At 38.4% G+C, this 15,816-nt stretch overlaps 1 protein-coding gene across 1 annotated transcript; it reads right to left on the bottom strand.

Moving 5' to 3' along the window:
• Positions 1–12,509: 12,509 nt before the first annotated feature.
• Positions 12,510–15,336, bottom strand: LOC124872865. The gene is made up of 4 exons (XM_047373271.1): positions 15,091–15,336; positions 13,930–13,984; positions 13,763–13,831; positions 12,510–13,077 (listed from the first exon to the last, which is right to left on the bottom strand). Exons 1-4 carry the CDS (start codon positions 15,277–15,279, stop codon positions 12,677–12,679), a joined length of 714 nt encoding a protein of 237 aa, XP_047229227.1. The 5' UTR covers positions 15,280–15,336; the 3' UTR covers positions 12,510–12,676.
• Positions 15,337–15,816: the final 480 nt, after the last annotated feature.

Raw genomic sequence — 15,816 nt, 5'->3', positions numbered from 1 at the left:
CCACCCACGTAAAATTTCCCAATCTCACATTACCTCACAGTATGTTTTTGGAAAGGAGAGTAGAGTGAGGAGGAGCCAAGACAGCTTCAATTCAAACATCACAACACTGGAGTCTATCTATCTATCTATCTATCTATCTATCTATCTATCTATCTATCTATCTATCTATCTATCTATCTATCTATCTATCTATCTATCTATCTATCTATCTATCTATCTATCTATCTATCTATCTATCTATCTATCTATCTATCTATCTATCTATCTATCTATCTATCTATCTATCTATCTATCTATCTATCTGTCTGTCTGTCTGTCTGTCTGTCTGTCTGTCTGTCTGTCTGTCTGTCTGTCTGTCTATCTATCTATCTATCTATCTATCTATCTATCTATCTATCTATCTATCTATCTATCTATCTATCTATCTATCTATCTATCTATCTATCTATCTATCTATCTATCTATCTATCTATCTATCTATCTATCTATCTATCTATCTATCTATCTATCTATCTATCAAAAGTGAGTACACCCCTTGAAGATATGACACATTGGACAGGAGTAAATTTGACTCTAAATCAGCTGTTTCCTCAAATTGACTCAACTCACAGACATTATTGTCTAAACCATCAGCAATAAAAGTAAGCACACCCCTAAGTGATAATGTCAGAATTGTGCCCAGTTAGTCATTTCCCTGCCCCCAGGTCATGTGACTTATTAGTGTTAGAAGAAAGGAATGGGGAGAAGGTGTGTTAGATTAGTTTTCATTAAGTTAATAAGGTCAGACTGTGAGCCCAATCTGTGGGGCTTTACTGTAATATTCACTCTAAGACCATCTGGTGGCTTCATGAAGATCGGAGCTGACTCAAATGTAACTTTCATGTTTTGTTGAGGAACGACCCAAATGCAGAGCGTAGCAGGAGATGAAAAGGTTTAATAATAAATAAACTGGACCAGGCACTGAAACATAGGCAGGTGTGAGACATGGGAAGGAGGTGACAGGATCATGGAGTAAACAGACATGGAGCAGGCAGACAACAGGGGGAACCAGTAGAGAACAATGAAAAACAGAGTGTTTAAATATTGAGGCAGGGTGAAAAATGGACCAATGAACACAGGGAGCTAATCAGAGGGGAATCAGGAGCAGCTAGTGAAAGAGAACATACAGGCAGCTGAAGGAGGGAGGCTAATTGACACACATGAGCAGGGAGTCCAGGGGAACAACAAAAACATGTAAGTGAACAATGGAACTAACTTAAAGAACATAAACAGGGAGGAACAGATCTACAAGGAAAACGTCTAACACAGGAATCCAAGAAACCCATTTAAACACAAGAATGAATGATGAACCTGATCAACAGGAATGAACAGAAAAACAACAACAAAGAACATGGAGGTGCAGAGAAGCCCTAACCCAGGCAGATTATCACAGTAACACCCAGTGATTCACCAGGTCTACCACACCTCAACAGAGGTCCGATGAACCAGCAGCTTTGACTCACATTTAGCAGTTATCACAAACATTTGGTGACAGCTGTTGCTCTGATATTAAAAGCAAAAGGTGCTGGTAGTGGTGAGAACCAGATATAAAACTCTTCCCAGACTGTTTGACCTCCACTCCAGAACCAGCTTATTTTCCTATGTTGTTTTCAGAATCTGAACTCATTTAAAAAGCAGCTGGTTCCGGAGTGGAGGTCAAACAGTCTGGGAAGAGTTTTATATCTGGTTCTCACCACTACCAGCACCTTACTTTTTAATTTAGTTGTTTTACTCTTCTTATTTTCTTGTTGCCACTTCACTGTTTCTCATGTTATTTATGTTATTCTTCCTTATTGTATTTATCTTTAATTATTTCTCCATTTGTATTTGCTCTTTTATCTTTAATTCATATTTTGATCTAATCATGTTTAAATTTTATTCTCTCTTTGTCATGTGTATCTGTGAAAGGCACTGTACAAATAAACTTTACTTAATAAAATCTGTTTATTGATCTGAAGATTTGAGAAGAAACCAGCAGAAATGGCGGCTAAAGTATATTTTCACAGCTTTGAATAGACGATCTGAAAAACTGAACTTCTTAATATGACCTAAACTTGAAGAAGAGCATGTCTATCTGCAGGTTCTTTGAGTTGATGTGATGTTCTTTCTCCTGGTTTGATGGTTTTTGGATGAACTGTTGTTGTTCTCCATTCAGACATCAGACAGAGTCAAAGTGAAAAGTTTACTGTCTGTAACGTTGCTCTGGTGCATCTAGAAAGCAGTCGTTCAAATAAAATGAGCTCGATCATCTCCCCTGACCAAGAAAACACTGAATTCTTCTTAACCACAGAAAACAGCGACATTTCAAAGCAGCTTTTAGCTCCTGCTGATCAGCTCTTCCGTAAAGAACCCTCAGGCCATCAGCATAAGCATGGTTCAGGTGAGATCCAGAACCATAACTGGTCTGGAGAACATTTCACTCACTCCTTTGTTGATTTGTTTCTGATCATTTCTGCTGCTGCAGAGCCACATCAAAGTTGTTTATGTGGTTTTATTAGAGCTGAATGCTGATTGTCTCTTCTTGACCCCATGGTCTTAAACAGAACAACACTGATTGTTAAAGTTTAACTGTTTGAATGGGCTGAATAAATTTCACCTGAGTGAATTTAGATGTAAATCTCCAACAAGAGTTAGCTAGCTGAAGTTAAAGTTAGCATTGCAGTGAACATTTATTGAAGTATTTCTGATATTTACTGGATGTTTCTGGTTATGAGGAACCAGTATTTGGTCAGGTGTCTGGTCTTCATTGGTTTACATCAGTTAAACATTGGAACAAGGTGCAGAACTTAAACAACAACATGAACAGAGATGATTCTGCTGATGAAAGATCTGAGAGTGAAACCTCTGATGAATGTGAGAATAACAAACAACATTGGACAGAAGAAAAGCTGATGGGGCAAAAAGAAACTGTTGTTTCTGCACAGCCACATGACTCCTTAAGCTTCATGTCTTTAGGTTTCTGTCTGTGATGGTTTCTCCTGGTTTGGCCCTTTGTGGATTTAATCTGGATTTGTCTTTAGCTTTCCACCTGTTTCCTGCTTCTGCTCCCTTTAATCCCTTTCGCCCTCAGCATATTTAGTGAGGCAAGGCAGGAAACGTTTTTTTGAGTTGCATCATTCATGGCATGAAGTGTTGTAAAGATGAAAGGAAAAAATGTCATTTTAAGACAAGAAATATTTCAAAGCGTAAGATAAAAGTAAAGAAGCAGTAAAATGGTTGTTCAAAAATAAAAAAATATTTTAAAAGATGAAAAAAAAACAGATGAAACCAGCTTTGACTGTCTTGGAAAAGTAGCAGCAAACTAAATAATATTTAGTTTTAAACTTTTTTGTAACATCTCAGGCCTTCATGTGGTTCCTTACCAGAACTGAGGAACCTAGAACCTAAATTCTGCATTCCCGTATTTTGTTCTAGTCCCGGGACATTTGCTGCCACTTTTCCAAGACATTCAAAGCTGATTTCATCATTTTTTTCATCTTTTTTTAATGGATGATATTGGTATACATTCATTTTATTTCTGTTCACCAACCCTCAAATGGACAATTATTATAACTCAGCGGTTTTTATCTGATCAAACGGTCTGTAGTTTCTTGTCTAACAAAACTGAAACTCTGGTAGCTAATTGTTAGCTCTCTGGCTCCATCTGGAGTTTAGGAATATAACACAACGTCCTTAAAAATAATTTCCTTCTGGACTCTACATGGACAACCATGCTGTCATGGGAATAGAAAAGCAGGTCCTCTTTCTTCTCTAGAGTTTTACAGGACATAACTAAACTGATGTGGTCTTTACCAGATTCAAAAATTAGCTCCTGGAGCCCCACAGTAGTAAGTAGCGTGTTGCCTTGTAGCAAGAAGATCCTGGGTACTAAACCCAGACAGAAACAGATGACACTAACATAGAAAACCTGTGTGTGAACGGTTAGTCTGTCAGAAGGTTGTCTTCAAACTATCTTCGGTCCACCATTCTCCAGAGAGAAAGGTTATTCCCAAGAGGGAAACATCTCAGACAGCTGCCAATCTTTGCAGGAGAGGACGTCCCAGCAGGTTCAGGCCAAGGTCAGAGCGTGAAGCTCAGAGAAATGACCCAAAACCCCAGAGCTCTATCTCAGACTCAACTGGCCTCAATTAGCAGGTTAAAGGTTAAAGGTCATCCGGACAGTTAGAAAAAGAAAAAGAAGAGATGCTGGACCACAATGTGCAAAACCAATCTCAGCACAAACAACCTCATAACTATCAAGCATGTTGGTGGGTGACTAGATGATGTGTGGGATTGCTTTGCAGCCTCAGGACCTGGACACCTTGAAGTGATTGAATGTGCCATGATCTCCTCTCAAGACCAAAATATTCTAGAGTCAAATGTGAGTCCATCTGTCCAACAGCTGAAGCGTGGTCCAAACTGGGTCTCATTAACAGAACAATGATCCCAAACACAGCAGCAGATTTACACCAGAAAGGCTGAAAAAGTAGAGAATTGAAGTACTGCAATGGTCCAGTCAAAGTCAAATTCCTTGTTTGTGAGAACAAACTTCTCTGTGATGGGAAATTCAGAGAGCTGTGCAGAAATGTGGTTCCCTTCAGGTTAGCTTTCAATCCTAGAACCTGCTAAAGATCAGGGCCCGTATTCCCAAAGAACCCTGAGACTAAAAGTGGCTCCTAGTGATGTCATTCTAAGAGAAATCTGAGAATTTCTCAAATTGTTCTGAGAATTTTCCCTCAGTGAGATGAAAGTTATTCAGGAAGCATCTGAGGCCTTCAGAGAGCTCCTAACGTGAGGAGATGTTCAGAGCAGTGAGGAGAACCTTTAGTGATCCTAAAAGTGTGTGAAGCAGAGAAGATGGAGGAAAGACAGAGAGAAAGGAGAGATCTTCTCCTCCAATGAACAACAGTAAATGAATAAAACGCTACCGGCTCCATGGAGCAGAGATCCACCCCCTGAACTAATTAAAATATGACAATTAATGGATCTGGTGCTGTTTCAGTCTGTTTCAGAAGTTTTCTTTGATTCACCTGCAGCTTCAATATTCTGAACCTGCTGCAGATACACAGTCCAGTTTCTTCTCCTCAGTGTGAAGCCACATGTTGGTCTTGTGTAAAATTTAAATAAATGTATATAAACTTGTTGGATGGGTGCAAAAACTTGTTATCACTCATGTAAAAACCTTGGGTTGCAAGGCACCTGCACTATGCCTTCCTCCCTGTGTGTGTGAGATCATTGTTATCTCTGTGTGAACCAGCCTCCTTTCCGTCTCACACACATACACCCTGTCTGAACTGTCTGTTGAACTGTGTATATAAATAAAGAGATAGGGTGTCAAAAACTTTGTAGTTTCACTGCAAAGTGGGCTACCCTTGTCACAAGTAACTATGACTGTATCGTTCTTACCTCTGAGTTGACTAAATAATACCTAACATTTATTGGTCCTTCGAAGCCGGATTAATTCAATAACCTTATTTCTCTTTGCTTTAACAGTGACTCTGGGATCCGTGGGGGAAGCCTGACGTCGAGCGAAGCACCGCTGCACAGCCTCCATTAGCCGGAGTGGCTGAAAGTCCCGGTGTGTGTGAATTCACACCTGGCCAGTGGGTTATTGCCTTCCTCTGCGCGGGGTGACTCTCACAGGGTCCAAAGAGTCACCAAGAAGTCAACTCCGAGGTGAGACAGTTTTAAAATACAGTTCATAGGAAAAGTACTTAACAGTCGTTGGTAGTGCGTCGCCGGTAAGGACGCTGCATTAGGATGGTTTTATTCCACCGTGAAAGGGATAGTGACAAATTTGGTACAATCCCGCCGTGAAGGGGATTAAAGAAAACGACTGAGGATTATTCCCCTGTGAGGGAATAGAGTAAGCGCTATATAAATAAAAGAAGAAAAGTACTTAAAAGTCGTTGGTAGTGCGTCGCCGGTAAGGACGCTGCATTGGGATGGTTTTATTCCACCGTGAAAGGAATAGTGACAAATTAAGGTAGGGCCCCGCCAAGAAGGGGGCCAAATAAAACGACTAAGGGTTATTCCCCTGCGAGGGAATAGCATAAGCGCTATAAAAGTAAAAAGAACGGAGTAAATTGAGCTCATAAAATAACACCAAGTTAACTTAGAAAAATTACAAGGTACCTGAAACTAACTGTGTGACTGTGTTGTGTGTGTTTGGAGGACTAAGCATTTTAATAGAATCATAGCAGGATTCTGCTAGTCCTGTGTTTTCTTTTGCCCAGATTAAAACTACGTACTGGTGACTTTGGAGATTCAGGTCGGATTTCATTCCAGAAAATTAACACCGCTGCGAATTAGTCGCAGTAGAAGGCCGTGTTAATGTCCTCTCCTTAAAGTCTCATGCCAGTGACCTTTTATCTGGGACATTTATACTATAATTAAACTAACATAAAACATAATGGAGAAGAAACAAAGTAAACTAATTGACTTAGAATGGGAGGTAAAGTTTATGGAGAACTATGTAAAAGGAGCAGGTATGATCTGTCATAGATGGAATAAAAAATAAAAAACATGGGTTTTTGGGCAAATTAGATACAAAGGATGTCTTAAAATTACAAGGGGATCTAAAATTAGCAATAATGAAAACTAAAAAGAGAAAAATAACAAAGAACAATGGGGAAAGAACAGAGAAAAAGCTCTGATTTAACAGAAATATGTACACGATGGCATAAAAATACGGATTTTCAGGTAACTTAATTATCACGGAAATCCTAAAACTACACGGGGATCTTAAACTGGAGATTATGCATTCAAAAGATTCAAGAGACAATAAAAAACCTTGCCAGATTATAATTTCAAAGGGGACTTTTCAGTCCCTGAGTGCTCACAGTTGATAAACAGATTAAAACAAAAAGATGAATTAAAAAAACAACAATAAGAGCAGCTTTTAACTGACATAGCCATAATACTGAGGCCTTAAGAAAAGCACAGGAAAAAACTTTCAGCTTAACTGAAAACAAATAAAGGGGGGCGGACTGCCACCCATCCCAGGTTAGAATACCAAGGTAGCCCCAAATTATAAAGACTAAGAGATGGTTTTAGAGGATGTGGTAAAGGAAGTTAAAAGAGGAGGTGACAATGTGGACAACATGGAAACTGTCCAACTGGACAACCCAGTGAACAATGACTAGAGTTGTTAAAGAAGTAATCTGAGAGTAAAAGATTTTGTAGGCAAGCATTAGTGAGAAACAGGTGCTTTAAAAATCATTCTATGGTGTTATACTACTAACAATATCATGATAAAATGCAAAAGATTCATTTTACAGGGAAATAATTCCATATTTGGCTCAGATTGTTTGCATTCTTGATTTTTCCTCTTTGAGAGAAGTTAAATTTCAGCTCTGTGAAACGACCTTGACAAAGAGATACAGCTGCCTGAAAACAAAGATAAAACTTCTGCAAACAGCAGAAGCCTGTCTCTGCTGAAAGGTCTGAAAAAAAAAAAAAAATTGTAACTCTACCCTGCATGTGTCAAACTCAAGGTCCGCGGGCCAAAACCGGACCCCAAAAGTTTAGTGATTCTCTAGAAGTAGAGCCTTTTAATATGGTGATTGTGTGCTTGAATGTTATTTTGTCAATCAATAAGCAGTTTTGTCTACATTCTGCCACAATCTGCCTTTTGAAAATGTTTTGAATCTTGCTCTTTATGTATAAAAAAAAAAAGAAAGAAAAGAAAAATTGGCTAAAGTCTGCAGACACAAAATGAACCTGGATTGACGCTCTAACTAAGTTTATTTAATCTGAGATCTTCTCCAAATGCAACAGTATATGTCAGTCTACATGAGATACTAACAACTTCACCTACTGGTATAATATAAAGATCTGATTGAATATGTGAAACAAACAATGATGAAAGTTTTTCAACAGGTGATGCTCATCCAGGAGGAAGACAGTGTTCCTAGGAAATGCAGCTCATTCATTAACAATCAATTTTTCTCCTATAGGTGGAAGTTTTGCTGACTAATCATAGGCTGGATCTATGAAACATTATGTGCACAGAACAAATGACCAAGGTTCTGACTGACTTATGAACCTCACTGACCTGACAATAACATGACACCCAACAGATAACACCTTTAAGGTGGACCCACTAAGACCACCTTATTGATTCTTGGTGAATAAAAAAAAGAATTGAAGCGTTCAAAACAGACCTTGTGGAAACAAAAGGGGTTATGAGGAAACAATGTGCATTTTAAGAATAATAGAAGTCAAATTATGTTCAAATTTTTGCAAATAAAATTACTCTGACAGAGAAGTAAGTAAGTAGTGTGTGAATGTGTGTGAATGGGAATGACTGATTTCATTGTAATGCATCTTTGAGGGACCTTAAAAGCGCTAATAAAGGTCTGATGTTCTGATGATCTTTGCCAAATTTATATCTTAATAAGGTTTCCAGAATCTTTTTCAAAAAATCATTTAAAGATGGCAAAGGTTCTACCTCTACTGAAAATACTGATAACCATGAGAAAGCTCATAGACCCGTCTTGAATTTTTCCTAATTCTTTTACAAACAGGTTATTTAAACTTTCATGTGGCCAAATGTCTGTGTTTGACTTTCTGTTTTTGTGAAATAAATGTCTGTTTTATGTTATGTAAAAATTAGAGTCCTCAACATTACCATAATAATATTAGGTCAGTTCTCTATGGTAAAACAAAAAGATTTTAACAGATGTTTAGACTTTTTCCAGTCAGGTTCAAAATGATTGAATTAGACTCAAACTTAACATAAGATTAAATGAACCTTAACAGAACTGGACTGGACTGAAATAGATAAAACTTTAGTTAATTGAAACAAACTTTAGTTACTTGAACTAAATACAAAGCTGACTGAAACTGTATGTTGTATCTATAAAACTGGGTAAGATAAACTAAGATTATAAGATATAATATGCCCTTCATTTTTTGTGTTCATCAGTGAGTGAGTTTTTATTTTTATTTTTAATAAGAACTAAACCAAGCATTATTTATAATAATAGCAATTACCAAAAATAGTGATCTCATTTTTAAATGTAATAAGGACTTACTTTATAATATATGATAAAAAAGAATAATAAGAATTTGGAAAAACAGAGGCTTTAAACCTCTGCAGGAACAGCACTGACACCGTCAAAGGTAGATCCTAATACAGGAATCTGGAAGCTCATTCTAGGGTGGATAGTCAAAGTCCATCCAAGGATACATTTAGATGAGGCAGAGGGACAAATACAGGGCTTAGCTGAGAGCAAAGAGAGCAACATGCATCCTGCCCTAGCTGCTGTCCCACCTGAACTGTGGTCCCAATCATCAACTGATGTAGGACTTATAAAGGGGTTCCCACCATACAAGGTTAAACTAATATCTGAAAAAAGGCCATTAGTCCGCCAATACCCCTTAAAGCCAGAAGCTGAAGAAGATACTAAGCCAGTAATACAAGATATGTTGAAGTCAGGAATATTAAGAGAAGCACCTGACGCTACATGCAAGACATATCACACTGACATCGCTATTATTATCACAGCCAAACATAACTCTAAAAAGATGTGCCCCTTAAATCCAAGTACTCTAATACCTACTGCAGAAGATGGAAAACCACATTCTTATAAAGCAAAAGTTGAAGAAGACACAAAACCCAGAAGAGACATTTCTCAAACCCTTATACCAGATTCATGTGTTGTGTTTGTAGATGGCTCAGCATCTAAAGATGAATATGGAAAGAATAGAGTTGGTTATGCAGTAACAACCATCGATAGGATAATAGAAGCTAAATCTCTACCCAATACATGCTCAGCCCAAACAGCAGAATTATATGCTGTAGTAAGAGCATGTGAATTACATGAGGGACAAATACTTACTATATACACAGACAGCCAATACGTTTTCGGATCAGTACATCACCATGCTAAGATTTGGCAAAATAGAGGTTTTAAAACATCATCAGGGACAGAACTAACTCATTTCAACCTATTAAAGAGAAAATGTCAGATCTGCTATTTATAGACACGGACGTGCTGAAAGACGCCCAACAGTCAGCACCCAAGACAGAAATAAAGGCCTGGCTAAAGAGAGGAGCACAGAAAAAAGATGACATCTATCAGATAGAAGATAAACCAATCCTCCCAAAAATATTTATACAACACAGCGGCTACAGTGACACATTGGGAAGACCCACGTGTCAAGAGGGGAATATGTCACATCTGGTAAAGCATTAATGCTACACTATAAATATTTCTGACTATGCAAAGAATGTTTGCAGATCATGCATAAGTTGTTGCAAACACGGGGGAAGAAATATTGCCTAGTTGTAATAGATGAACCTAGTGACACATTTCTTCCCCACATATGGTATCCCACAGATTATAAGGTCAGATAATGGAACTCATTTTGTAAATAAATTAATAGAACTAAGTTCTAATGCATTAGGGTTTCAGTTAAAGATTAAGGAAAACAATGGAAGAAACAGGGAGGCCATGGCCCGAATGCCTATCCCTGGTTAATTATGGATGAGAATAACTCCAAATCAAACTGGTCTTACTCCATTTGCCACCTACTGTACATCATTGTATAACTCCACCCACTATATTCTGAGTCTGAGATCACGTGACACCAAGTTGCTGATGTGAATTTGTATTCTCAAAGAAATGGTACATGGCAGACCGTTTTCTCTGCCCTCTGACATGAATGAAATAGAGAAAGCACAACAGGAAACTTCATTAGCTGAGTGGATGAATAAAATGTTGCAGACAAAAGAAGAACAAATGTCCAGTGGTCTGCCGATAATCTCTGCTCCTATCCCACAGAATGAGGCCTGGAGACCTGGTCCTGATTAAGACACTCCACCGGAAGGATTGGAGCACTCCTTGGTGGAAAGGGCCGTTTCAAATACTCCTGACAACGCCCACAGCTCTGAAAATAGCAGAGAGGCCTTCCTGGATCCATAAAAGCCACTGTAAGCCAGTTTTGTCGTTACAGGAGCCAGATCAACCGACGGGGTAGCAGAGGAAGTCCGGGTTCAAAGGAGTTGGAGGACCCATATGGCCCAGCATCTCAAACCGGTGAAGAAAACAGCTGATCTGCGCCCAATTATAAAATGGCTCTCTGTAACATGTGGACAGGACTGATAAGCCTGAGCTTAATTCTGGTAGCAGGACTCTTTCTCTATCTAAAGCAGGATCCACAGGAGGTGATACCGAACCAGAAGAGATGGACATCAGACGGGACCCATCTCAGAACACTGACGGAAGAACATGACGCACATCCATTCCTACAGAATTTCTGGTATTGTTCATGGTGGCATATGCAACACTGAACTAGGTAGAAATGCACGAAAATGAAGGGGACGATTATGATGACATGTTGTAAATAAATCACATCAAAAGCCTGAGTGTACTCATACATTGTATTTCATAAAATGACCTTACAGCAGAAAATCAAAAGAAGTTGTTGCTTAAGTGAAATGAGAAAAAGTACAATGATGACATAAACAGGGCAGATTTTGAAATTCCTTTATTATGTTTCACTGTTTTCATTAAGTATTATTCTTTTAATTTTATGATTTCAAGTATTATTCTTTTATTTTTATGATTTCAAGTATTATTCTTTTATTTTTATGATTTCAAGTATTATTCTTTTATATTTATGATTTCAAGTATTATTCTTTTATTTTTATGATTTCAAGTATTATTCTTTTATTTTTATGATTTCAAGTATTAATCAACATTTAACTTTTAATGGTTGCCGAGGGCGGCGGGGCCGTATGAGTATTTCCCACAAAATATAATCTGTTTACCGTCCGTGGGTTTTCGCTCATACAAAGTATTTTTCTTACTCGTTTTTATATTAAATGTTTTTACTTGTGATAAAAGGAGGGACTGTTGGATGGGTGCAAAAACTTGTTATCACTCATGTAAAAACTTTGTGTTGCAAGGCACCTGCACTATGCCTTCCTCCCTGTGTGTGTGAGATCATTGTTATCTCTGTGAGAACCAGCCTCCTTTCTGTCTCACACACACACACCCTGTCTGAACTGTCTGTTGAACTGTGCATATAAATAAAGAGATAGGGTGTCAAAACTTTGTAGTTTCACTGCAAAGTGGGCTACCCCTGCTGCAAGTAACTCTGACTGTATCGTTCTTACCTCTGAGTTGACTAAATAATACCTAACAATGCAAAAATAATCAAAATTGTGATAAGATGAAACAAGATTAACCTGATAACCTAATACACCATAAACTAAATTATGCTAAAATACTTGAACATAAGTTAACATAAATCAGGTAAGGGAAGGCTAACCTAATAAAATGCAAACAAGTTAAAATAAACTGTTAAAATGATCTAACCTCGGTTAAAATGAAACACGTTCAAATAAATGAATCTAAGCTAAAACAATGTTAACATATTAAAACCAAGTCTAAACAAATGTTTGGATAAGACAACATACATAAATAATCTCTTTAAATGCCTTTTTTTTTATGTAGGTTAAAAATAAAGAACAAATATCCTCAACCTCTGAAAAATAGAGTATATTTTAAAGTTGCACAGCAGTCACAGAGAACATCAGATACAATGCAATTTTTGTTCAATATTTGTAACAGAAGCACTTTTCTTGTACAACAGAACCACATTCTAACCCTGAACAAGTCCTGAGGGCTCAGACCAGGCCTGGTTCTTATGTCCAAAAGGCACCAAATGATGATTTGTGGATCAGTTCGTAGCCTTCATATATTAACACTTTCAAATGATCTCCTTTCAGCAAATCAAACAGCTGGCCCATAAAAACAGTCCGGGACCTTTCCTCCGAGCACTTCCCACTGTCGCGGGCTTCGGTCAGGTCCACAATCTGCTGGTACCCTTCGTTCCACTTTTGCAGCTTCACACGGAAGTTCTTTAAGTCTTCATTCTCCACCGTTTCACACAAATGTAACAGAAACCTCATGTAGACGAAGTAATGACCCGTCACAGGGATCACAATGGCACGGCTGTCGCTGTTGTAGGTTCCGTCGTCACCTCCGAACTCGACAGTCCAGTTCATGTAAGGTCTACCAATTAGATTTGATTCAACAATGGAACCTGCAGAATGAAGACAAGCAGGGTTGTTAGGATGTAAAACTAAGACTGAGTCTCCTCTGGTCTCAGACTGAGAGCTGCAACATTCAAATATTTGCATCTAGGATCAAGTTTTATCTTTAGCTGCGAACCCCGGTCCGAACCCTGGTCCGATCCCCGGTCCGAACTGATGGTCCGTTAGTATCAGAGACCGAGCCAATAATCAACAGGCTGGATTTGGATTAAAAGTCAGATATTAATGCTAATGGTCGAGATTCATCTGGAAAAATACCTATTTTACTAATAAGATTTTATATAGTTTGTCCCTTAAATGCTCGATAAATTTCGAAGCAACGTTAAACATTTAATATTATAACATACTGAACAAACATAATTTATCTGGGCACAGTCAGTTGTAGAGTAATATTGAAATGAATTTGAATTAATCTCCTGTTAGTGAGGATGTCAATGAATAAGCCTTGAAGTAGATTGTATAAATATTAATTCTCAAAACCAACGAGTCAGTATGGAAAAGCTGGACAGCTGTTACGACATTCATGAAAACTGAAACAAATTTCCATTTGGAGGCCCGTAGCTCGGCCCATAGCTCGGCATGGCATAGCAGCTGAATTGTTCTGGTGATCTGCTTGTTTTTTGGTGGAATGTTCATGTGTTTCGTTGCTTAATTGTAAAATCTTAAATAACTTACTGAGAGCAATGCGCAGAGGACTGGCTGTGGAAGGAGCGGTGGTGGGAGTACTGGTTGTGGATTGGTCCCCTGTAGACAAACAAATATGTTAAAGAGTACTTTGGGTCGGTTTCTGACACGGATCACTGACAGGATTCCCAGTTGAAGAGGTTAATAAGTGTACGTACCTGCAGGGCAGAGATTCTGCTGTGCGGAGTAGGCAGAACTGGACACTGGGGCCATCTGTCAATAAAGGAGAACATTCTTTAAGATCCTTTCAGCAGTCCTGGGTTTGATCCCATTTTTTGGAACCTACAGAGGTACCTAATAACTTAAAATACAGAAAAGAAATGCTAACAGAGCTTTAAGTGTTAGTTAACAACCAGCCACATTAAACCAATAATTATTGTTTCAGAATCTTCAGCCTCTGTTTCAGCTCATTCTGTAACAACATGTTTTAGAGGACCAACAGCTCATTACTACTGTAAATGTATTTACAGCTTTCTGTGAGGTCATCTCTGGTTGAACATCAGGACCATGACAGCTGAAAGCCCATTTCCTGGATACGGCTTGAAGCTCTGACTCCAGCTGCACTCCACATCTGCTGAATCTCCTCCTAAAATCTTGAATGGGCTTCCAGCTCAGCTTGTTTAGCAATGGCCTTACGTGACTTCTCCTCCTTGTAGAAGTTTTCAGTGACTGTGTGCTAATTATGCGGACAAATGGACCTAACAGAACGTTACTGGTTTAAAATCATTTTATTTCCTAATTTTCTCAGAAGCTGATTTTTGCGTTTTCATTGGCTGTCAGCTGAACTCTTCTGAGTTCACAGACAGAAAACAGCCCAGATCTCTCTGTGAGAAATGAATCTACATGATATATGAGTTTGCATTTTTTAAATCTCATTACAGTGATTAATTACATGTCCCTTGATGTTCACTACACCAAAATAAGACGTTTCCAACGCAAACTTTGAGACTGGATGGTTGGATTTACTTCCAAGCAGATGATTATGCTTCAGACACAGCCTGCAGGGAAGTTCGGCGCTGTCCTATCCGGTGTTGTACTACTCCAGAACTTTTGTACAGTTCTTGAGCTTCATAATATTCCTGGTGATGGGAAAGAGTTGGAGGAAGTGGGATAGTTCGGTCCGGTAGGAAGAGGAGGACTCTAACTGCTGTTAATATAACTGAAAGCTACTCTGAATCTTTACATTTTTGGATTTTCTCAGATTAGCAAACAATATCTTCAGCAACCTTCAGTGAAACAGCGGTGTGTGTTTATGATAATAATAATAATAATAAATGCTGCAGTGCGCCCCCTGCCGGCTGCGGGTTTGTGGATCTTACCGGTGCTCTCGTTAAATCCGTGCAGTTGGTGAAGACAAAGAGCGCAGCACAGCTGAGGAGCAGCAGGAGGGTGATGATCCTGAGCCTGGCTTCCTGCTGCTTCATCTCCCGGCAGTGACTGATGAGGATCAGTAGAGGTTTCTCAGAGGGCATCCCTACCACTACATCTCCACTCTCATTGTGACTCATGATGTTCCTCTCTGTCTGCTCTGCTGCTCTCTCCAACAATATGTGGGATTCTACTGATTCTGCACTGATTTTAATAGACACCACCCACGTAAAATTTCCCAATCTCACATTACCTCACAGTATGTTTTTGGAAAGGAGAGTAGAGTGAGGAGGAGCCAAGACAGCTTCAATTCAAACATCACAACACTGGAGTCTATCTATCTATCTATCTATCTATCTATCTATCTATCTATCTATCTATCTATCTATCTATCTATCTATCTATCTATCTATCTATCTATCTATCTATCTATCTATCTATCTATCTATCTATCTATCTATCTATCTATCTATCTATCTATCTATCTATCTATCTATCTATCTATCTATCTATCTATCTATCTATCTATCTATCTATCTATCTATCTATCTATCTATCTATCTATCTATCTATCTCTCTATCTCTCTATCTCTCTATCTCTCTATCTCTCTATCTATCTATCTATCTATCTATCTATCTATCTATCTATCTATCTATCTATCTATCTATCTATCTAT

The sequence above is a fragment of the Girardinichthys multiradiatus genome, chromosome 8 (assembly GCF_021462225.1).
Source record: "Girardinichthys multiradiatus isolate DD_20200921_A chromosome 8, DD_fGirMul_XY1, whole genome shotgun sequence".
Taxonomy (NCBI): domain Eukaryota; kingdom Metazoa; phylum Chordata; class Actinopteri; order Cyprinodontiformes; family Goodeidae; genus Girardinichthys; species Girardinichthys multiradiatus.
This window is presented reverse-complemented; position numbering and strand designations above follow the sequence as displayed.